At 40.4% G+C, this 25,103-nt stretch overlaps 1 protein-coding gene across 1 annotated transcript in view; it reads right to left on the bottom strand.

The window, feature by feature from the left end:
• The window catches only part of DCDC1 (doublecortin domain containing 1), a 362,770-nt gene that overhangs the window by 52,429 nt on the left and 285,238 nt on the right, over positions 1-25,103 (bottom strand). The window contains exons 21-25 of the mRNA XM_048484584.1: positions 22,141-22,264; positions 15,136-15,317; positions 11,202-11,301; positions 5,806-5,941; positions 3,193-3,352 (exon numbers count right to left, since the gene is read on the bottom strand). Coding sequence (XP_048340541.1) covers positions 3,193-3,352; positions 5,806-5,941; positions 11,202-11,301; positions 15,136-15,317; positions 22,141-22,264 — 702 coding nt within the window. The remainder of the gene's footprint in view (positions 1-3,192; positions 3,353-5,805; positions 5,942-11,201; positions 11,302-15,135; positions 15,318-22,140; positions 22,265-25,103) is intronic.

Genomic DNA, 25,103 nt, shown 5'->3' with positions numbered 1-25,103 from the left:
ATCACCAAACTTTCAGGGTATCTCTAGGAGACTACCCTGATGATACCACCCAGGTTTGGTGAAGTTTGGTTCAGGGGGTCAAAAGTTATGGACCTTCAAAGGTGTAGCCCCCATCTTCTATTAGCTCCCATTGGAAACAATGGGGGATGGGGCACCCCTTTTGGGAGTTCATAACTTTGGACCCCCTGAGCCAACCTTCACCAAACATGGGTGATGTCAGCAGGAGACTCCCCTGATGATACCACCTAGGTTTAGTGAAGTTTGGTTCAGGGGGTCCAAAGATATGGACCCTCAAAAGTGTAGTCCCATCTACTATTAGCTCCCATTGGAAACAATGGGGGATGGGGCACCCCCTTTGAGGGTCCATAACTTTGGACCCCCTGAACCAAACTTCACTAAACCAAATTTGGCTGGTAACATCAGGAGTATCGCCTGAAAATAGCCTGAAATTTTGGTGCTGCTAGCCTAAAAAATGCGCCCCCTGCAGGCCAAAAACCGAAAAAACACCTTACCTACGTCCTGGAGGGGGGAGAGTTTAATTTCCAAAATTTCATTTATTATTCATTTAATTAATTTTTGCAAGACCTCGTTTTAGTTTTAACATGAACCTTGTTACTGTGGTTATTTCCTTTTTTCCCATTCAGTTTAGATGAATTTCTCAGAATGTACAGAAAGGATTCTTGTGTGCCAAACTGGCATTTTGGCACACAAGATTCATGTCCGAAGCTCCGCCCCTCCGTTTGTGGGTTTTAAAAACATTTTAGTGCTTTTTTGGTTTTTGGCCTGTAAGGGGTGCACTGTTTGGGCTAGCAGCACCAAACTTTCAGAGATTGTTTGGGGGACTCTCCTGATGATACTACCTGGGTTTGGTGAGGTTTGGTTCAGGGGGTCCAACGTTATGGACTCCCAAAGGGGATGCCCCATCCTACATTGTTTCCAATAGGAGCTAATAAAAGATGGGGGCTACACCTTTGAGGGTCCATAACTTTGGACATCCTGAACCAAACTTCACCAAACCTGGGATGTACTATCAGGAGAGTCTCTTATTGATACCACCCAGGTTTTGTGAAGTTTGGTCCAGGGAGTCGAAAGCTATGGACTTCCAAAGGGGGTGCCCCATCCCCATTGTTTCCAATGGGAGCTAATAGGAGATGGGGCTACACTTTTGAGGGTCCGTAACTTTGGATCCCCTGAACCAAACTTCACCAAACCTGGGTGGTATCATTAGGAAAGTCTCTTAAAGATACCCTGAAAGTTTGGTGCTTCTAGCCTAACCATTGCCCCCCTGACAGCAGGCACCCCCCAAATTTCCCCAGATTCTCCTTTTAATTCCACCCCCTTCGGCATGGATTTAAAGGGAGAATCTGAGGTCCTCAGTTTAGAAGAAGAAGAAGAGTTTGAATTTATATTCCCCCTTTCTCTCCTGTAGAAGACTCAAAGGGGCTTACAATCTCCTTGCCCTTGCTCCCTCACAACAAACACTCTGTGAGGTGGGTGGGGCTGAGAGAGCTCCGAAAAGCTGTGACTAGCCCAAGGTCACCCAGCTGGCATGTGTGGGAGTGCACAGGCTAATCTGAATTCCCCAGATAAGCCTCCACAGTTCAAGCGGCAGAGCAGGGAATCAAACCCGGTTCTTCCAGATTAGAATGCACCTGCTCTTAACCACTACGCCACATTGAAAGTGATGCTGTTTCAGGGTAGGAGATAATCCACCCCAAAACAGCATCACTTTCAATGTTGTTTAACTAGGGACCCCAGATTCTCCCTTTAAGGTGGATTTAAAAGGAGAATTTGGGCTCTCTAGTTTAAACACCATTGAAAGTTATGCTGTTTGGGGGTGGATTCCAGCATCACAGCGGCTGCCCAGGGGGAGGGGCGAAACTCAGATTTTGCACCAGGCTCCATTTTCCCTCTATGCCTCTGCCCAGAGGGGAGGGGCAGGGGAGGGCAGGGCAGGGCAGGGGAGTCTGCCATCCCCGACCTCGGAGAGCTGCTTTTATAAGCCCTAGGCCAGGGGTGGGGCTTGGGAAGGCGTGGCCATGCCCTAGGGGCGGGTGGGGGTGAGGCCCCACCACCGACCCCCCCCATAAAAAATCTATACCTACATCCCTGCAAGTAATCTATCACATTACAACCCCTAGGGCAGTGGTGGGATTTAGCAGGTTCGCGCCACTTCGGCAGAACCAGTTGTTAAAATGGTGCTTGTAAACAACCAGTTGTTAAATTATTTGAATCCCACCTCTGGAATCGGTTGTTAAATTATTTGAATCCCAACACTGCCCTAGGGGATGTACACACCCCTGCATTTGCAAAATAGCATACACCATTTAGCCAGGCTTTATTGAAGCCACAATGAGTTCTTTGGATACTTTGAGAGCTATAATAGAGATGCCATAGTAATATGCACATTTGGTTTTTTCTGGTTTTGTAGGCTTTTCTGGTATTTATGGGCAAAGACAGCTCCATCATGTCTTCAAGCAACATGCTTTGCAATCTCAATTTTTTACATATATATTAATGAGGCTAATTCAACAAGATGTAATCTTCTTTCATATATTATCATAAAACCAAATGATGCTGAAGCAAAGATAATTACTGATTTTAAAACAGTTTATATATAAGACATTCAGTTTCTCCTCCAGTGTTTCTGAAGACTGCAGACTCTGGAAGAATTTTTAAAGATGTCACAGGAGCATATTTCCAAGGACTTGCAATTCAGGAATCCTTGAAAAAGTAAGCCCAAGGATTTTATAAGGTTCCCTGGTATCTACCAAGCATGTAAACTGGGGAAAAAATTTTTTGAAGTCCTTGCACACACACAGTTCTAGGATTAAGGCACATCTGGAAACCACACCCAAGGATTCTGTAAGATTCTGAACTCTGAACTTGTTTTCTAGAATATCTCCCCCCCCCACACACACACACACACAAAGTCTCCATATACACTATAATTTCAAATGATAGCCATGCTGGTCTGCACTAGAACAGTTAGATTTGAGTCTAATCGTACCTTAAAGCTTAATGAGATTTTCAGAGTCAAAGCTCATTTCATCAAATACTTGATTACAGATCCAGTGAAGGGAGTTTTGACTCTCAAAAGCTTATACTCTGAAAATATTGTTGGTCTCTGCTACTGGACTTGAATCTAGTTGTATGTACACTACAGTTGTTCTATAATTTAAAATAACTTACAAACATTCATCTGTTTTGTCTTCCATATTTTTAGTGTTTTCTTCAGTTTGTTTTTCCTCCAACTTATCAAAAACCTTTTCCTCTTCAAAATCCACTGTACTTCTTTCAACAGAAAGCTTGGCTCCAACAACAATATGATTCTTTGCCTCTAATGCAAGATCTAGAGAAATGTTCACAAAATGTTTTTCTTTATATAATGTTATAGAAAATGTTTCTGTCCCAACTATCCTGCTATAAGGTAAATACTATATTTTCACAACAATATATTTTCACAATTTGCATAAAATATTTTCACAATGATGTTTTAACAGAAAGTGTTATGTATACAGACAATGTAGTGTAGTGGTTAGAATTTCAGAGTAGGATCCATGACACCCAGGTTTGAATTCCCAGATCACTAGATGACCTTGGACCAGACACTCTCTTCAGCCTAACCTATCCCACAAGGTTTTGTTGTGAAGATTAGGGGTGTGCACCATATTTTTAATTGGTATTTTTTTGTGTTCAGGTTTAAGGTCTAGGTAGTTTTCAAAAACCTGAAAAAATCCTATTCTCAATATTGGCTTTGTCCAAAAATTTCATGTCTATTAGACATGCAAACCCAAAAAAATCATGTTGCCTCCCAGCTCTACATGTAGCTTGGAGGCAGTGTGTAGTTGAATGCAGGTATTTTTTGAGTTTGAGGGTGGGGGTTGGTTTTGCCAAAATGCACACACCTAGTGAAGATACAATGGAGGAGGGTCAAATTATGTTGGAAAACTCTTTAAGTCCTATTAGAGAAAATGGCAGGGTACAAATAAATAATAAAAAATGACATCTTCATACAACGCTACACCAGACCACTTACAGCACAAAATTCTCAGTTCTGAAGAGAGGTAATTAATCCACTAGAACACATATTATCCCTTCACAGATAACAAAATTTGGCACTCAAAAGAAAATTAAATTTGCTCTTCTGTTTGCAGTTCAGCCTCCTGCTCCTGTGATCAAGAAGTTCATTGTCTGGAACTCCACATATATTACTTGGTTCTTCAATGAAGCTGATATGAATTGAGGCTGGGATGCTGAGGAGGAGGGGACTAACATTTCACCTTAGACCATTGCACCAGTTGAAATGCCCATTTTAAGCTGGTTTCAATCAAAGTAGGCAGGAAAAAATAATACCTTTCATTCTTCGCTGTGTTGTTTAAGCACAGTGAGGTTGATTTCAACTTATGGCATTCCTATGACCAAATGGCCTTCAAAAATCCTATCATTAGCAGCCTTGCTCAGGTTTTGCAAACTGAGGGCTGTAGCATCCTTGATTGAATCTTCTCTTCCCTATTAGGGCTTAAACCAGCTTTTTGATTGGAGCAATGACATAGGAGAGAATAGTAAAACTACCCCTTTTTTAAACACCACAGTTCCAGTCCACATTGGTTCCTGCCAATCTGCTGTTAGTTGGGGCCAAGTAGCACTCCTGAGGTTACAGAAGTTGAAGGATTACAGCAACAGTTGTAGAATTATGCTGTGGGAAAGGAATTTGCATGGCTGTGTCAACAACTGTAACAAATGTCAGTAATGTTATGGAAGTATCCACAAATGAAACTTTTGAAACATATGTTCCTGTTTCCTCACACATTGAAAGGCAATTAAAAACTATCCACTGATGTAGCTGATAGGGGTGGGGTGAGTGAGGATTGGCCGAATTTCAGGAAACAAAGAGTTGCATACTGGGCAGTTACACATTGGAAAATAGCATGTACCCCAATAAATGTCTTCTAGAAAGAAAGAAAGAAAGAAAGAAAGAAAGAAAGAAAGAAAGAAAGAAAGAAAGAAAGAAAGAAAGAAAGAAAGAAAGAAAGAAAGAAAGAAAGAAAGAAAGAAAGAAAGAAAGAAAGAAAGAAAGAAAGAAAGAAAGAAAGAAAGAAAGAAAGAAAGTTAGTTACACAACTGGACTTCAAAACCTGAAGAGAAAAACAGGCTTATCTTGAGCTATAAAACACTCCCAGTTGTGATAACAAAAAAAAATCAAACTAACTGATAATAACTTTAGGACTTAATATAGGGGGCATAATTCATGTCAACATTAAGCACTTAATTTATTCAGAGATTTCAAGAAACCACGGCTTAACTAGACTAACTATGGTTAGAGAGTATATCAAATCAGCATGTGAAATGCTGATGTTTGATGTTGGTTTATAAGCTACTGGTAGTTTTCACTACGGCTCCATGCGACGTATGAATCTGGACTTTCTGGCATTATTCTGACTTTGTTCTTAGTGCCATCCTTGCACTATTGCAGGCTGGGATAACAATCAGGTTTTTTTTCTGGAAGAGGCCCCAGAAAGAATGATGAAACCAGGATTTATAAGACAAGTTAGAATCTGAAAGACTATCTACAAGATAAACCCTATTTTCACAAACCAACTATAATGAAAATATATCAGGAATTGTAATTTGTCTCTACTGATTCACTAAAAAAATGCCATTCCTTTTAATCAAAGAAATGTAAGCATGTGATGAAGTCCTCCATCCAGTGAAATCAATAGGTCTTTCCAATTCTTGATTTTTCTTAAATGCATAACTTAAACATACATTTTACAAAACCAACAGAGATTGTGATATGCTTACTTTTTGGGTTACGCATGACACAGTAAGAACGAATAGCAGTTACATCAGACATTAAATTATTAAGCTGGAGGCGTTTTTTATCCTGGGCCATGGTGAAATGTGGATCAATCCACTGTTCTCCACATGTTACATAAACCTGGTAAAAACAATATAAAAAGAAACTGATGTTCAAATTTATAAAAATTTGGGTCATTAGAACCATGAAAGAATAACAGAATTATTGTTTTGCATAACTTGTGCAATAAGATCAGAAAGAGTCAATAAATATTTTAAAAATTATTTAAGATAATAAATTATTCACTAACATGATACATTTTACATGTCTTGCCCATTGTGAAACAGTTACACTGGCTGCCAGTTTGTTCCCAAGTTCAATTCAAATTACTAGTTATGGCATTGAAAGCCTTTCATGGTCAAAAACTCACATATCCAAAGAACTGTCTCTTCCTATATGTTCTCATGTGATAACTACAGTCATCAGGTTACTACCTGCTGGCTGTTCCCTCATTCAGGATGGCCCACTTGGCATTGACCAGAGCCCAGACTTTCTCCATCATGGCTTCCAGACTGTGAAATAAAGGTGAAACTGAGAGGTGAAGAGGAGAGTGGAGCCCCTCCCCCCCACTGTTTAGACATCATTAATCAATGCTCACTTGCCAGGACTTCTGAGGGAGTGGCAGACATTTTTTACAGAGAGTGGGGGAGGTATTTAGGAGTTATTTGGTTTTAATCTGTAATATTTTAATTATTATTTGTGTGCTACCTTGAGCCAAAAAGAAAGATGGGGTAAAAATATTTTAATTAATTGATAGAAAGTAATTGTTTTTTCTTCAAATGCTCAGTTATACACTCTGCTGTGGGCCCAATCAGGATCAAACCCTTATGGCATTTTAAATCACTTTAAAATGGTGCTGGTGCCCTCACGTCTAGTTTAACTCTTTTACTTTCCCTTTTCCCTCTCAAAATAACAGTAATGACACCAGAAATACTGTCCATGTAGAAGAGCAGACACTGAATCATTAACTTATGGAATCATAAGGTTGGAAAAGACCAAAGATCAAAACACACACTTCTAGTCCAACCCCCTGCCATGCAGGAACACACACTCAAAGCACTTCTGACAAGTGATCATCCAGCCTCTGTTTAAAAACCTCCAAAGAAAGAGACTCCACCACACTCCAAGGCAGCTATTACACTGTCAACAGCCCTTACCATCTGTAAGTACTTCCTAATTCAGATTAGAAATTAGCTAATCTGGGGAATTCAGATTAGCCTGTGCACTCCCACACACGCCAGCTGGGTGACGTTGGATTACTCACAGCTTTTCGGAGCTCTCTCAGCCCCACCCACCTCATAGGGTGTTTGTTGTGAGGGGGGATGGACAAGGAGATTGTAAGCCCCTTTTGAGTCTCCTACAGGAGAGAAAGGGGGATATAAATCCAAACTCCTCCTCCTCCTCCTCCTCCTCCTCCTCCTCCTCTTCTTCTTCTTCTTCTTCTTCTTCTTCTTCTTCTTCTTCTTCTTTTCTTCTTCTTCTTCTTCTTCTTCTTCTTCTTCTTCTTCTTCTTCTTCTTCTTCTTCTTCTTCTTCTTCTAATGTTTAGGTGGAATCTCTTTTTGCATAGTTTGAATCCATTGTTCCTTGTCCTAGTCTTTGGAGCAGCAGAAAACATCCCCAGCTCCCTAAGTCTCTCCTTATAGGGAATGGATTTCAGACGTTTTACCATTTTGGTCAGCCTTTTCTGGACACTGTCCAGCTTGCCTATATCCTTCTTGAACTGTGGTGCTCAGAACTGGACACAGTATTTCAGGTGAGTTCTGACCAACACAGAATAGAGTGATACTATTACTTCCCTTGATCTGGACACTATACTCCTACTGAAGCAGCCCAGGCCAGAATACCATTGACTTTCTTAGTTGCCACATCATACTGTTGCCACATGTTCAACTTGTGGTCTACTAAGACTCCCAGATTCCTTTCACTTATCCTGTTGGCAAGCCATTTCAATTTTTTTCTGCCTAAATGAAGTAACTTACATTTCTCTTTGCCGAAATTCATTTTGTTAGATTTGGCCCAGCTCTAAACTGTCAAGGTCATTTTGAATTCTGACCCTGTTCTCTGGGGTATTAGCTATCCCCTCTCATCTGCAAATCAGATTTGAATGTTTTCTATTACATCATCCAAGTCATTGATAAAAATACTGAATAGCACTGGGCCCAGGACAGAGCCCTGTGGCACCTCACTAGCCACTTCTCTCTAGTACGAAGATGAGCCATTGGTGAACACCCTTTGAGTTCAGTTGGTCAATCAATTACAAATCCACCAAACAGTAACAATGCCTAGCCCACATTTCATTAGCTTTTTTTTAATCATTGGGGACCTTGTTAAAGGTCTTACTGAAATCAAGGTATGCTACATCCATAGCATTCTCTTTATCTATCAAGCTTGTCACTTTATCAAAAAAAGAGATAAGGTTAGTCTGGCATGACTTTTTTTTGAGAAACTCATGTTGACTTTTAGAGTTCATTACACTCTCCTCTAAGTGCTTATAGGCTGTCTAATGATCTCCTCTAGAGTCTTTCCTGGTATTGATGTCAGGCTGATTGGCCAATAATTGTTTGGGTCTTCTTTTTCCCCTTTTTGAAGATGGGGACGACATTTGCTCTCCTCTAGTCTGCTGGGACTTTTCCTGATCTTCAGGAATTCTCAGCCATTACTACCAGTACTTCTGAGATTACTTTTGCCAGTTCTTTTAATACCTTTGGATGTAGTTCATCAGGGCCTGGAGACTTGAATTAATTTAAGTAGTCAAGTATTCCAGGACTACCTCTTTATCTTTTCTGTGCTGGATTTCCCCTACTGAATCATCACTCTATTTTCCCCAGGTTGTGTACTGTTGTCCTTTTGGGAGAAGACTGAGACAAAGAAGGTGTTGAGTAGTTCTGCCTTTTCTCTGTCCCCTGTTAGCATTTCTATAGCAAGCCTAATTTCATTCTGCACTTTAGCTTTTCTGACTTTCTCCCTACACATGCTGGATATTTGTTTTAATTCCTTTTTGTTGATTTCCCCTTTTCCCACCTTTTGTACATTTCTTTTAAATCTTAGCTCAGTTGAGCTTCTTTAGACATCCATCCTGGTTTCTTTAGACATCTCCTATTTTCCCCCCTCATCGGAACTGTTTGAAATTGCACCTTCAATATCTCACTTCTGAGAAACTCCCATCAACTGTGTAATCCCTTCACTTTTAGCTTTCTTAACCACAAGACCACACCCAGTAGTTCCCTAAATTTAGGGAACCAGTAGTTCCCTAAATTTACTGAACGCTTTCTTAAAGTCTATAATGAGTGTCTCACTACCCTTAACTTCTCTTTGTTGCTGTATAACAAACTCTAGGAAAACATAGTCACTTCCAACTAAAGATTTGACAACTTCCACCCCATTAATCAGGTCATCACTATCGGTTAAGATCAGATCTAAAATAGCTGATCCCCTTGTCTCTTCCATTTTTTTCTTTAGTTGTGGCTTACATCAGTGGCGGAGCTACAGGGGGATGGGGGTGCGCTGGGTGACGGGCGCACGCCTGGGGGGTAGAAAATCACCCCCAGGCCCCTCCCCCTTCCCCCCACAGTGCCCTCCCATGGCGCCCCCTTGCGGTGTCCCCACCCCCCTTCCCACACTTACCGTAGTTCCTTTCTTTTTCCTAGAACTTTTTCAGGCTGAAAAAAAGGCCTGTTCACAGTACAGGCTAAAAACGGCCTGAGGAACTACAGTTCCTAGGAGACCTTGGGGCTCACAAGATCTCCTGGGAAGTATAGTTCCCATCAGGCCCTTTTAAAGTCTGAACTGTGAATAGGCCTTTTTTTCATACTCCTTTTTTTCATCCTCCCTTGACTGTTCTTATAAATTGGTTGCTTCTGTCCTTGGTTTTAAGGGTGAAGCGAGAGGCATAAGAAAAAACAATTTTGCAGAGTGCGACCCCAACATGGTAAATTTGGGTGAAATAGTTGTTGTTTTTTTGTTAACAAAAACACTGGTTGAAAGCTGTTCATATTGTTAATAATGTCTTATCATTCTCTGTAGATTATATGTTAGAGCATTGAGAAAAAAATCCCTGTTCTTTGCTTGTAAGTATTTTATGTTTTGGAATTGGTGTTCCCTGTATATAGTGATGTTTTGTGTAACATGTTTTTTATTTTGTTTTCAGAACAGCCTTGAAGGTTTCATGAGGCCAGTAATTATCTAGATTCTGGCTAGCTGTTTGGTATTGTGTAAAAAAAGAAAAAATATTTACTGTGTTCCTATGTACCTGTATTGTACAAAATTGCTTTGAAATAATTTTTCAACACTATGATGCTATAAAATTCCTTGTGATTTTTTAGTCTTCACCCTGGTGCATACAGGCTATGGCATTTCTTTTTTCTTTAAAAAAATCATATACATTTATTTAATCTTTTCAATCATTACAGTAAACTCATTAAATTCTATACAATCAAATCAGTATATTTTAATGTACAATATGTAGAGTTAGTAAATATATGAGTTACATATATGAATATATATGTATAAATGCATTAGCATAAACAGAATTGAAATGAAGGAAATCAAAAGGAGTTATCTTGCCATTAAAATAGTACACCAAGTCCTATACATTAAATCCAATATTCCACAAAATATATACTTTGTAAGTGTTGACAACATTTCACAAACCAATTATATTCTCTTATTTATTTAAATATTTTATTAACAAGTCCCAATTTTTATTAATTTTTTGGGATTGTTTCTTATTTTCCAAGTCAGTCTGTCAATAGACATTACAGATGTTATTTTCTTTTCCCATTCTTCCAATTTTGCTATGTCACTTGATTTCCATATTTTTGCAATCTCTGTTTTTGCAAATGTTACTAAACAGAGGAATAAGTTAATGTTATTAATTATTACTTTGTCACTGGACATCCCTAGAAGAATCATTTCAGGACATCTTTCAATTTTTGTATGAAATATTTTATCTAGAATGTCAAATATTTTATTCCAAAACATTCATATTTGACAGCATTCCCAACATTTAGTTTCATCTGTCTTGTTAAATTTGGCTAGTTTAGCAAAGGTGTAGTACAATTTATGGAATATTTGGAATCTGATTAAAAAGAGCTAGCATGGGCAAGATCCACCTCAGCATTCCTGTGTCTGCTAGTGAATCAGTATTTGGGAGGACAGGAAGTTACAGTGAACTAAAATGATGAGGGAAGCCACAAAATTAGTAAATAGAATCAAACAGAAATGAAGAATAACACATTTCATTGTAATAGCTTCATGCAGTGTTTCAGAATACCATAAAATGAAGTTCATCACACATGCCTTTGATTAATGTTTCCAAATTCATTCTTAATTTTTCTTACCAGCTGATCTCTCTCCAAGTCTCTCAAGAAAAAGATTTCTACTCCTTTCTCAGTAAATAGCCTTCTAGCTGCAAAGGGCAAATTCAGTATCATGGTGCATCTTTTGGGGGAAGAAAAACCAGGCATATTCAGCCTCAAAAGAGTCCTTATTAAGTTAAAGTGAAAATAATTCAGATCTAGGAACAACTAATCCTCACTACAGAGAACACTTTCAAGATAGATGATTCCTCAGCTGAATAGAATATGAAGCAGAATTGTTTTAGAATACTGAGGGAGCTTTCTGGACAGCATTTGTACATTCAGCCTTAGACTGAATTGGAGGAGTTTTATGGAAGAGCACTTGATTAAAACTATAGACTGGATCATGCTGATGATTTTGGATGGATGTAGGGATTTTTTTTTCATTTCTTCCTTCCCACACTGGACTTCAGATTCCCAACTGCTCGTAAGGTTCCCCTGTGAGCATCATTTCAGGAGGCATTTTGGCCAGGGAAGGAAGATTAGTTACACCCCACTAAAACACGCTCCAGGACTTACCCTGGGGCACTGTTATGGCAGGGGAGGAGTGAGTATCAGCCCTCCTCCCGGGTGCCGATTGGCATTGGAGTCACGAGATGGGGAACATCACATGACAAGGGAGCCAGGCGCACCTATAAAAGGCGGCACCCAGCCAGCTCGGCCTCTTTCAAAGGTTGACAAGCGAGAGGACCCACCCTCCCACCCTAGGTTTAAGGTTTGGTTAAATGTTACTAGCTTTGTTAATTTTTGCCGCAGCTTGGGTGGTTTGGGGCATAGGAACATATCCATGTTGGGAAGGCAGTGCTTGCATGCTGGACCTTCCTGCAGTTGGAGGCCTCAATAAAAGGTCTGGGGGTTGTGGAGAGCTTGATGGCACAGACTGTGCAGGCTCCATTTTGAGCTCTCTACTCCCGGCAAGAAGGGGTGTCACTCAATGGGTACATGCTCAAGTGGCACCTATTAACTTTCTGTCCCAACCCCCTTGGGGGGACAGAGCTGGGTTCAGCGATTGCTGCCCAAAAAGCCCAGGTTCAGCGGTTGCTGCCCGTAGGCCAGGTTCAGCATTTGCTGCCTGGCAGCCAGGATGTCCCCCTAATGCTCGCCCCGCTTCCTTAAGTTGTTATTAATAATCAGGCTGCAATTAAATTCTATTCCAACTAAGAATTGTGTCAGTGGTCAATACAGTGAACATCTGCACATCTGCACGCAATGGAAATCCTTTTGTCAGAGGAGATCCTCAGCATGAGTCAACTAATTCTCACATTATAATTGCTGCTTTTAAAATTATGATGTATTGAAATGCTGTGTTTTTAGGTCTTGTTTTATTTGTTTTGTGAGATGCTTTGAAGACTGAACATGAAGCAGGATACACTAGTATAGTTATAGTAGTAGTAACAAATCCTTTAGTGAACTGGTTATTTTAAAAGTACAGGAGGAAAATCAAATTACACTTGCTTGCTACTTACAGAAAATATGATGGCACCCTTAGATTCCAAATTATTTTAATAGGGAATAATATACTTTTTTTTTATAGGGTTCATTCTTTAAGTAGAGTTAATGTGCCAATTGTATTAATGGAACTGAATAAAGCAATAATGATAAATGGTAAGGAGTACTACCTTTAGGTAAATCTGGGCAGCCTATTCTACGGATGTTGTAATGGTCCTTTCTAGCTTTAACATATAAATATTCAGATTAAGAACTCATTGTGATGCAGAATTGTTTACCGTTCCAAAAAATGCTGAAATTCCATCTTCTCTGTTTTCTTTTCTGAGTCTATATCATGTATCTTCAAGGGGCGCTTTGACTTTTGTTTCTTTTTTGGGTCAGCATTTCTAAAACAAATAAATTTGCCTTTTTAAAATGAGAGATTTTTCAGGAATGTCAACAAATGAAAGGACCAGTCTACATATTTTGAAATACATATACAGAAAATATTTTTAAAATTGCAAAATTTCAGTAGACATCACAATTCCTGTTGTCATCAGAGCTTGCTGTCAAGGTCTACAACTTTGGATCATATTAAGAACACTGCGTGCTTTGCCTTCCTACAACACAGAACTCTTTGCCTTCCATTTTAATGCTCATTATGGAATCCATATGGGAGAGCTTCAACATGCTTCCCACATAAATGCCCTCTCAATGTATATTTGTACATACACCCATTTCCTTCTGCTCATTACAAAGACTGATACTTATCTAAATGCTGCAGTGGGGAAGAGCCAAGTATTAAGTTTAATGAATAAATAAAATAAATAATGATGTGAGATTCCTGCAGACACATCTGTTTCACTAGATCCCAAGACCCATATAACCTGCTCCACAAGAAGACTTTACATTTGTGTTTCTCAAACAGTATCCTGCCAAGACACATGCTTTTAAAATAGATACAGAGAGAACTTTCAGAATAAGCTGATGTGATATGGAAGTGAAGATCCTCCATTTAAAAGAAACTTGCCAAAACCATGTACACACAGCAGATTAGATGTAGCCATCTAAAACTATATGAAAATTACATGCTACTTCCTATGCAGAAGTAGGATGTGAATTATATTTGGAATGGATTTGAATGAAATAGGAATAAGGAGCAGAAAAACTTTCCCATCCTAATTCTTCCCTTCCAAGTAAAGATCTAACTGTACTGTCAAAGGCCGGATTCTACTGGTTCTGGTGGGTTTTCCGGGCTGTGTGGCTGTGGTCTGGTGATCTAACTAATACTGCATGGAGAACAATGTGACCCCATTTTTACCTAGTTAGTTACCTCCCTGTCCACATCAGGGCTAAGGTCCGTTAAGTGTCTAATTTTTTAATATAATGGCAGGAACAATAATACTCAGTTCATCAATCATAAGGATCCCAGCAACAACCAATATATATACATATCTTTTTAACAATATGCCAAAATGAAAATTTAAGAATATCGTAAAAGCTATACTGGAAAACTTTTAGATGTTGCCTTAGATCTAGAGAACAAAACTTTCAAAAAGCTCAGACCATTCATTAAATTTCTATGTAGAAAGATCAGAATCGTTTTAAGAACACCATATTCACATTTTAGATCTGGCAGAAAGAGAACTAATTATGAAACGTATGCGTCAAAGATTTCAATTTCAGGCTTGACTTTACTTTGAAGATTATGTTTTTTAACTTTTATCATTTTTGCAGGCAGCTCAGTAGACAGCCCATGTGAATGCTACTCATTGTTCAGCGATGTATGAAGTGTATTTAACCAATTTGAAAAAGTAATATTAAACTATTATCAAAAAGCATCAGATGTTCTAAAAATCTTAAAAGAAAGGTCAAAAGGTGACATCCCTGCTAACAATGTGAGAAACGATGTATTTAACTTATTCTTTATGCCAAAGCATTTTGCTGTTATATGAATATTCAAAGTTTTGTTATATAAAAAGAAAATATAAAATCTGCTCACTTGACAAGAATTATATTCACCATTTTCAAGTTATCCAAATACATATATTCCATCCAACTAGAAATTATGGGTTTGATACAGAAACTGCAAAGCTGAAACTCTATAAGCATATATAGTTCAGAAAAGCAAACTACCTATCCCTATTTCTTTACAATCTTGTAATCTTTAGGAACACAATTCAGAATTATTTATATAACGACAGTATTTCTCCAGCTTCCAACATGTTTTTTTGTTTCAAAAACAGTTGTTATTTTGGCCTTGCAAGTGAGAAATAAAAAAAATAGTAACTAGGAAATCTTTCATTTCTTTACAGTGTTGGATTATATCTTGATTCTGGTCTACACAGGGTTATGACCTCGGTAATTAATACACCATAAAACAACTTTTCTCCTTGTTAGCAGAAGAATGCTTTTGCTAGCTACAAGGGATGCACATGTACTAGTGATTTGAGTAACAATTGTGGTAAATTAATTGCTAGTTTCTTACTGTTTTTTCACCACAGTTGCAGAATCAGGTCTAAGAATACTGATAGTCCTGCTTTTGTCTTGTCCTCCGTTTCTTAACACTCTCAGTCTCAAAGGCATATAGTTGTCTGACTGCTTGTATGTAGGTTTCTTTAAAGGAGGGCTGTTTGGAATAAGCATCCCTTCAAGGGGCCAGTCAAAAGCCTATCAGTAAATAAACAAAATATTAATAACAGCATTAGTGATAATAATTGTATGTAGCAGCTTAGAGTATCCCAAGAGCTTCACATGTCCCTAGAATCACCCTTTCAAGGGTGTTGGCACACACATATTGTAAGAAGTATCAAGAACAAAAACCAGAATAATTCCTCCTTCATGGACTAGAGAGCGATAATAATTCCAATCTTTAAGAAAGGAGATGCAACCCAGCCTGCCATTTATAGACCAATAAGCCTCCTGGATATTTCAGGAAAGCTGTATGCTAAGCACTTACTAGAGAAACTCTCCTCCTGGGTTTCTAAGAACAAAATCATCAGTCCTGAGCAGATAGGCTTCACCTCTGGCAAATCTACGCTTGATCACTGCTTCTTGATCTTGAATATCTTCATTGCCAAGTATTCTTGTCACAAGAACACCAAGCTCTATGACTTTTTTGGACCTTAAAGGAGCCTTTGATTCCATATCCACAGACCTCTTCTGGAGGAAGTTGTGGTCTCTGGGTGTTGATGGCAGACTAATCACTCTGGTTAAAGCTTTACATATAAACACATCTTGTCAGGTCAAATGTAATCATCTAGGCTATCTCACCCCTCCAATACCAGCAGTGGTATAGTGGTTAAGAGCAGGTGTACTCTAATCTGAAGGAACCGCCTGAGCTGTGGAGGCTTATCTGGGGAATTCAGTTTAGCCTGTACATTCCAACACACGCCGGTGAGGATCTTGTTAAAGTCCAGGGACTCTGCGTTTCTCTCCAGATAAAATTGTGGGATCCACAATTCCCATCAAGTTTTCTGTCAGCATGGCCAATTGGCCATGCTGGTAGGGGCTGATGGGAATTGTAGTTCCTGAACATCTGGAGAGCCGCAGGTTCCCTACCCCTGGGCTAGTCACAGTTCTTCTGAGCTCTCTCTGCCCCATCTACCTCACAGGGTGTTTGTTGTGAGGGGGGAAGGGTAAGGAGTTTGTAAGCCCCTTTGAGTCTTCTATAGGAGAGAAAGGGGGGATATAAATCCAATTTTTCTTCTTCTAATAAAGGGGTGAAACAAGGGTGTGTTCTTGCACCAACATTATTTAATCTCTACCTGAGTGATTTGCCTGCTGCTCTTTTAGCTCTTGATGCTCATAAGCCATCTCTATGGACTTCCAAAATGCTCATGTTACTTTACGCAGACAATGCGGTTCTTCTTTCAAGTTCTCAAGTAGGTTTAATGTATCTACACAAGTGTTGCCAAGATTATTGCAGAGAGAACAACTTAGTCCTAAACTATTCTAAATCCAAAGACTTAGTTTTCTCAAACTCGTGGCGCCTCCTCAAATGGCCTCTCAACAACCACTGTTTGGAGCAAGTGAAAACTTTCAAATACCATCATAAAAGTGACTGGACACAACATAGGAATAGAGCGATACCACTAAGTAAAACCACCAGCAATGCTATCCTTTGCTTCTTCTACAAGGGACAAAGATATATTCCAGCGGCTTTAAAGATCTTTAATGCCAAAATCTGCAAACAGCTCTTTTATGGTATCCCATTATGGATTCAAGCATGGAACATTGAAATTGAGCGAATTCAATCTTGGTTCCTATACAGAATTTTTGGAATCCCCCATTCTGTGCCCTATGCTGTCTTGTGCTTAGAAGCAGGGGAGCATTTGATGGAAACCAGAGCTTGGTTTCTCACCTTTAAGTTTTGGCAATGAATTTGCTATAACAACGAGGATTCTAGTTTTACTTCTCATGCTCTCACCTTCCTTCATTCAACATGCTGGTGGGCTCATTTGAACGCCAAGCTACAAGATCTGGATTTGCCACTGGACTCTTTACTTATGCTAACTGCTAATGAGATATTTTGTAAAGTAAAACATAGACTTTTTGAGCAGGAATCACAGAGACTGATGGCCCAAGCAAATAGTTTGCTCCCCTATTCATCTGGGCATCCTCCCTTGATTTACCATCACAGTCAGCTATCTGCATCTTTTAAGTGATTCCAAACTGTGATGAGCTGTTTCTCTGGCTAGATGCAACATGCTTCCTTCCACTAGAAGATTCAGCAGAGAAAATCATATTGCAACCACTGATAGAACTTGCAGTTGCACCCTTGGATTGGAGGAAAATGTTCACCACTGCCCTTTTTACGACTGTGTGGAAAAATGTACTTGAACCCCTTTTGTCTGGCCTAGACTGCATTGCAGATGCTGCCAAAACTCTGTTTTTGTTAGCAACTCTATCTCAATACTGGAACCTACGGCCAGATTTCTGTGTGCCATTCTCACCACACGTTTCCAATCTTTTGTAAATAAAACTTTTAATCCTTCCTTTTTTCAAATATTATTTAATGATCTTAATTTTTATATTTTTCAAGCCTATTGCATATTATATATATATATATATTTAAAAATGCCATTAATGTTTTCAATTCATTTCAACCAAGAATGGCTTACTTCATGGCCACCATGAACTCATGGCTGAACAGAGCCTTTCTCAGAACTTACATTCAGTCACTATTTAACACAAGTGTTCAAGTATCTCCACAGTTGCATAAACTCACACAATATACCAGTTTACATGCATATGATTTAGTTCACAATGGTTAGGAAGCCAGCTAGGGAAGTGGTAAGCCCGTTAGATGACAAAGGAACAAAAGGTGTGCTAAAGGATGACAGGGAGATTGCAAAGAAGCTGAATGAATTCTTTGCATCTGTCTTCACCCAAGAGGAGGTAAGGCAAATCCAAATCCAAATCTGAGGAACTAGCAAAGATAGTGGTAGACAAGGAAGAAATTCTGGCAGTCATTGATAAAGTAAATGCTACCAAATCCCCTGGACCAGATTGCATTCAGACAAGAGTTCTTAAAGAGCTCAAGCATGAAATTGCTGATCTTCTCACTTTAATATGCAACTTATCCCTGAAATCAGCCTTCATCCCTGAAGACTCGAAGATGGCCAATGTCACACCAATCTTTAAGAAAGAATCTAGGGGGACCCAGGAAATTACAGGCCAATCAGTTTGACATCTGTTCCTGGTAAATTAGTAGAATCTATCATTAAAGATAAATTATAAAACATGTAGAAAAGCAAGACCTGTTGAGGAAGAGTTAGCATGGCTTTTGCAGAGGCAAGTCCTGCCTTATAAAATTACTAGAGTTCTTTGAGGGTGTGAACAGACATGTGGATAAGGGGGAACCAGTGGACACTGTCTACTTGGATTTCCAAAAGGATTTTGACAAAGTTCCTCCCCAGAGACTATTTAGAAAACTCAGCAATCAAGGAATAAGATCCTCCTATGGATTAAAGTCCTCCTATGGATTAAAAACTGGTTGAGAAACAGGAAGCAAAGGGTGGGTGTAAATGAGAAGTTCTCACAATGGAGAAATGTCGGGAGTGGTGTCCCCCAAGGATCCGTTTTGAGACCAGTGCTCTTTAACCTATTCATAAATGACCTGGAAGTAGGGGTAGGTAGCGTGGTGACCAAGTTTGTGGATGATACCAAATTATGTAGGGTGGTGGAAACCGCAAAAGATTGCGAAGAACTCCAAGCAGACCTTTATAAATTAGGTGAGTGGGCTAAGAAATGGCAAATGCAGTTTAAAGTAGCAAAATGTAAAGTGATGCACATAGGGGCAAAAAATCCAAACTTCACATACATGCTACAGGGGTCAGTGCTATCAGTCACAGACCAGGAAAGGGATTTGGGTGTCTTAGTTGATAGTTCCATGGGAATGTCATCTCAATGCATGGCAGCTGTGAAAAAGGCAAACTCTATGCTGGGGATAGGAAAGGAATTGATAATAAAACTGCAAAGATTGTCATGCCTTTATATAAAGCAGTAGTGCGACCGCACTTGGAGTATTGTGTTAAGTTCTGGTCGCCACATCTCAAAAAGGATATCGAAGAGATAGAAAAAGTGCAGAGAAGGGCAACGAGGTTGATTGAGGGATTGGAGCACTTTCCTTATGAAGAGAGGGTGCAGTGTTTGGGACTCTTTAGTTTGGAGAGGAGACGTCTAAGGGGGGGATATGATTGAAGTCTATAAAATTATGCATGGGGTAGAAAATGTTGACAGAGAGAAATTTTTCTCTCTTTCTCACAATACTAGAATACTTTCTCACAATACCAGGGGGCATACATTGAAAATGCTGGGGGGGGGGGGGGGGGGGAATAAGGACTAATAAAAGGAAACATTTCTTCACGCAACGCATGATTGGTGTGTGGAATATGCTACCATAGGAGGTGGTGATGGCCACTAACCTGGATAGTTTTAAAAGGGGCTTGGACAGATTTATGGAGGAGAAGTCAATCTATGGCTACCAATCTTGATCCTCCTTGATCTGAGATTGCAAATGCCTTAGCAGACCAGGTGCTCGGGTGCAACAGCAGCAGAAGGCCATTGCTTTCATATCCTGTATGTGAGCTCCCAAAGGTACCTGGTGGGCCACTGCAAGTATCAGAGTGCTGGACTAGATGGACTCTGATCTGGTCTGATCCAGCAGGCTTGCTCTTATGTTCTTATGTTTGGTTAATGGATGCAAAAATAACAAATAAATAAAATATATAAGCAGTACAAAAACATTTGACTAAGGCTGAATGGGATTTTTCAGGCAGTGCCTCTATATGGAGTTCACCATGACCCTTCCCCCGCTACTAGACTGGATTTAGTCACTAATGCTACATAGCCTCCAATACTGGATACACTGAGCATTTCCTAGCTCTTGTGCCTAACCAAAGTAAATGTTCACAGATGTGCTCCTTCAAGATGATTATTTCTTCCCTCCATTCTAAGGCAGCAAAAGTAGGACTGGGCAGAATTAGACCAGAGTCTTATAAATAAGAGGGTTTTGTTGTTTTTAGTTTACATGCCTTCTATTTTTATTCAAACTAGCTTGGATGGTTCAGTCAGCAAGAATGGCAGATAATAAAAATATTATATGCATGCTGACCATCAGCAGTTATGGCTGACAGTACTATGTTATGCAAAATATTAGTAGAAAAGGAAATGTTGGGGAGTTTGTTTCCAGACATTCAATTCTAAGTGAAGAAATCAGCAAAACAGCACTTTATGCCCAAGCAAAGTGAAACTAATGTGTGGAGTCATGCACAGCAGATTGTTTTATGTTATCTTGTCTACCAGGTACCAAAAAGAAAAAGAGGACAAATACCTGCTGCATAAGAAGAGGACCTTCAGCATATCTATAGAAATACTTTCTGGATAGTGGTCTCTGTAATTATGTATTAGTATACAACAAGCAGAGATAGACAAGAAAATTGTGGAGCAGCTATTCCCTTCTTTGCTCCCCCCCCCCGACCTTTCTCAATCTCTCACTCTTTCTGCATCTTGCCACCCACTTTCTCTCTTCTATGCCTGTCACTTTCTCTTTCTTTTTTGCACCCCCATCTCATCACTCTCTCTTCCTTCCCCGCTCAGTACCAGTGGCAGCACAGCTCTCTCAGAGTCACAATGGATCTTCAAACAACAGAGATCACTTTCCCTTAGGGTTGCCCAATGCAAAATGGGAAATTCCCAGAGATTCGGGTGTGACATTTTTTGAGAGTGAGATTTGGGAGGGAAGCAACCTCAGCAGGGAATAATGCCATAAAGGCCACATGTCAAAGTAATCATATTCCCCAGAGGAACTGATCTCTGTGATATGAAGATCAGTTGTAATTCCACGTGATCTCCAAACCTCACCTAGAGGTTGGCAATGCTAGTTTTCCTGAAGCAAATGGCTCCTTTGGAGGGTGGAGTCTGTGGCATTTTAGGTCACCCCTCTCTCCTCAAATCCCACTCTCCCCAGACCCCACTCCTTGAATGTTCAGCAATTTCCCAACCTGGAGTTGACAACTCTATCTCCTTCTCACCCAACAGTCAATTTATTTTTATCAGGCCCTCTGTCTTAACCTTTCCCTCCAGCCCCTCCACAAGTCTCTACTTTCGTCTTTTTCCACAGTGGGGACAACTGTACCTCACACTAGCCTCCTCTTCACCTTTTTATCCGCACAGTTTGGAAGTATGTGACTGGTTGAAAATTGCCCAATGAGCTTCCATAGCAAGATGGAACCTCTGCTGTAATGGGCTGCTACACCACACTGGCTTTCATAGGGTGGTGGCTGTTGAACAAACAGCCAGGTCTAGTTGAGTCATGCATGTCAGGTGGTATCAAGTCACCCAGAGGTTGTTGCCAGGCATAGAATTGCCAACCTCCAGGTGGAGCCTGGAGATCCCCTGAAATTACAACTGACACCAAAAATCTGTGCCCCAGGATCAAATTAGTGTTTAGAGGGTGGATTCTGCAACGCTATACCCTGCTGAGGCCTCTTCCCTTCCAAAACCTGCTCTCCTCAGACTTTACCACAAAATCTCCAGGAATTTCCCAACTTAGAACTGGCAACCCTAGCTGGTGAGTTCTCCTTCAAAGGCCAGAATAGGTTTAGAAATACTCTGTCCCCTCCCCCTGCCTTTTACTGATAGAAACTGAAATCTGGAATCTTTGGTTGCCTAGCAACAGCCACTGAGTGAATATGTTGCTTAAAGTGACAGGCACTCTTTTAATCATTTTCTGTTTTCAAACCCCCTTTTTTAGATTTCAGATATTTCTGCCAACATGGGGCTCTTTTCAGGTTTGTAGAAAGGTCTGTCTTGTCCATTCAGTGCTCCAGGCACCAGATTTCTCTGTTAAATATTTACGTATTATAGATCCTATTAGTTCATGTTCATAGGAATATCAGTAATGATATATCTCAAAGCTATCTGTGCAGATAGCTTGAGTAAATATATATCTTTGGGTGTGTGTAGTATTTTTCATGAATAAAATTACCTCATTAAGTTCTCCATTTGGAAGCACAGGCCACATATATGTCAATTTATTCCATAAAGGATTGTCCACTTTTGATTGTTTCCACTGACCAGGCTTACTTGTCCCTTCATGCTTAATGGCCCATCTGAAAGAAAAGAGTATATATTTTTTTTCCTATCAGAATGTTTAGCAATTATATTATTTACAGATTTATATGATGAACAGAAATTTCTGCACTAACTTACAGCTTTCTTTTTAAAGACAAACACAAAGAAAATGTGTCATGTCCCGTCGAGCCTCAGACAGAGGCATATCTAGGCAAACTGGAGCCCAGGGACAAAACTTGAGTTTGGTGCCCGCCCCCGGTAAGGGCAGCCACCCTCCCCCACCATGACCAAACAATGATTTTTTGCACCAGCTCACAAAACACCTCCCACTCCCAGAAAAACATACATGGCTCTCTCCCCACCAACTCTCCTAATTTTGTTCTCACTATGAGGTAGGTTGTTAGCCTGAGAAACAGCTCCAAGCCAGTGCAAGTGGGTATTAAGCATGTAAATCTCTCACAAATCACCCCCAGCAAAACATTTACCAAACAAATGTCAACATCATATCTCACAAAACACTTCCAGTGGAATCCACCCCCAAACAGCATCACTTTCAATGGTGTTTAAATTAGGGGGCCCAGATTCTTTTTTTAAAATCCACCTTAAAGGGAGAATCTGGGCTCCCCAGTTAAAACAACATTGAAAGCGATGCTGTTTGGGGGTGGATTCTCCTCCACCCTGAAACAGCATCACTTTCAATGTTTAAACAGGGGACCTCAGATTCTCCCTTTAAATCCATGTAGAAGGGGGTGGATTTAAAAGGAGATTCTGGGGAAATTTGGGGGGGGGGTGCCACCTGTCAAGAGTACAATTGCTAAGCTAGCAGCACCAAAATTTCAGGGTATCTTTAGGAGACTCTCCTGATGATACCATCTGGGTTTGGTGACGTTTAGTGAAGTTTAGTGAAGTTTGGTTCAGGGTGTCCAAAGTTATGGACCCTCAAGGGTGTAGCCGCCATCTCATATTAGCTCCCATTTGAAACAATGGGGGATGGGGCACCCCCTTTGGGGGTCCATAACTTTTGATCCCCTGAACCAAACCTCACCAAACCAGGGTGGTATCCTCAGGAGAGTCTTCCAAAAAATCCCTGAAATTTTGGTGCTGCTAGCCTAAAAACTGCATTCCCTGCAGGCCAAAAATAGAAGAAAAAACACAAACACACAAACAAACCTGAATTTTTGCGCTCCCCCACATGGCCAAATGAGGGCACCTGAGGACATTTGACTCCCCATATCCCCATGGCAGATACGCCCCTGGCGTCAGACTCTTGTGGTCCATGCCTTGTGTTAAAGACCTGTGGTTTCCCTTCTTTAGCTTCTTTATTGACCCCTTTTCCAGAGCTTGTTCTTTTGTATTTCATTTACAGGTGCTCACATGCTTGCTGTGTCATTCACTGGATTTGGCTTCAAAGCCACAGTTTCAGATGGGTCTGCCTTCCCTTGCCTTGATGTGCCCCAGGGGTGGGATTCAAATAATTTAACAACTGGTTGTTTACAAGCACCATTTTAACAATCGGTTCTGCCGAAGTGGTGCGAACCTGCTGAATCCCACCACTGTGTGCCCCCTTACTTGGTTGCCTTGGTTTCTTGGGATTTTCCATCATCCCCACTTTTGAGGTCAGTGGGAGTTCCACCTGCCTCCTGACCAGTCCCTGCCCCAACCTCTAGCCTCCTTTCCCTCTGGCTCACACCCTCCATTTGAGAAAGTGAGCTTTGGAGTCATGACCTACCCACCCAAAGGCAGCACATTTCCCTGGAAACCATGCCCCATTTCCAGAATGTGCTTGTTTATTAGAGATAAGCCATTCTCAACTTGATTACAGAATAGTTGTATTCCTGCCTGAAAATAAAACAACATAGCAATAAATAAAAATAAAACCCATCTCACTCACATGAGATGTTTGTAGGGTTCTTAGAATAAAGATATGAATATTTATGTTAAACATGCTTTTATTCATGGATAATCTACATCAAGGAGTACACTGAACTACCTTTTAAACACAAATTATCACATAATAAACAGCCAACTATTGCTATCAGTAATTTGGGCAAACCCACTGTCATGATCCTAGGTCTAGCGTGTGGTCTAGGGAGATTTATAATGAAGTAGCTAGCAAGCCTTCATATTCCAGGCACCCTTTGGGTCTTGTGATTGGTGAAAGGGGATTTGGAGGGAAAAGTAGGGCCAATCAGGGCTAGGGTGGAGAGGTAGTGCCCAAGAAGAATGCATAAAAGGTTTTGCCGTAAAGGGAGGGCAGTTCACGCAGAGCAAGCGGCTGCTTCAGTTGGAGGCATCCCTCATTTAGGAAGGGGTGAGTTGGCCTGAAGTCAAGTTCTAAGAGACAGCTAAGGACAGCAAAAATAGATATGTTAGGGTATGTATTATTTTGGTTACTGGCCTTTACTGATCTCATCCTATATGTGGCTTGAATCATTGTTGCTATTACACTTCTTTTAAAAACTGTTATTTTGTGTGGGTCCTTGCACCTCATTTGATCATTTAAAAGTTATTCCCTGGTGGGAAAAAAGCAGTCTAGGACAGGGAGAGTGCTCTAGGCAGTTCTTATTTAGGCCCACAGCGGAGTAGTGGCACTAATAAAGACCTCCCTCCAAAATAAAGATTGGTCAGAGTTCATGCTGGATTAATTTATCTGGATCTGCACATAAAACACTGCCCAGAATCCTCACCCACATGCCACTCAAGCAACGAAGGACTTAGATGCTGCAGTTCAAATCAACTCTCTCCAACTCACCAGCAGAGGCGGAGCGAGGGGAAACTGTACCCGGTGTGTGCGTGTGCCCTGCGCCCCTGCCACAGTGCCCCCACCACGCCTCCTCCATGGTCGGGCCATGGCTCCGCCCACCTCACCCCCCTTCC

This window comes from Sphaerodactylus townsendi, linkage group LG02 (genome assembly GCF_021028975.2).
Source record: "Sphaerodactylus townsendi isolate TG3544 linkage group LG02, MPM_Stown_v2.3, whole genome shotgun sequence".
NCBI classification, from domain to species: domain Eukaryota; kingdom Metazoa; phylum Chordata; class Lepidosauria; order Squamata; family Sphaerodactylidae; genus Sphaerodactylus; species Sphaerodactylus townsendi.
Note: the sequence above shows the minus strand (reverse complement) of the source record. Positions and strands in the feature narration are given on the sequence as shown.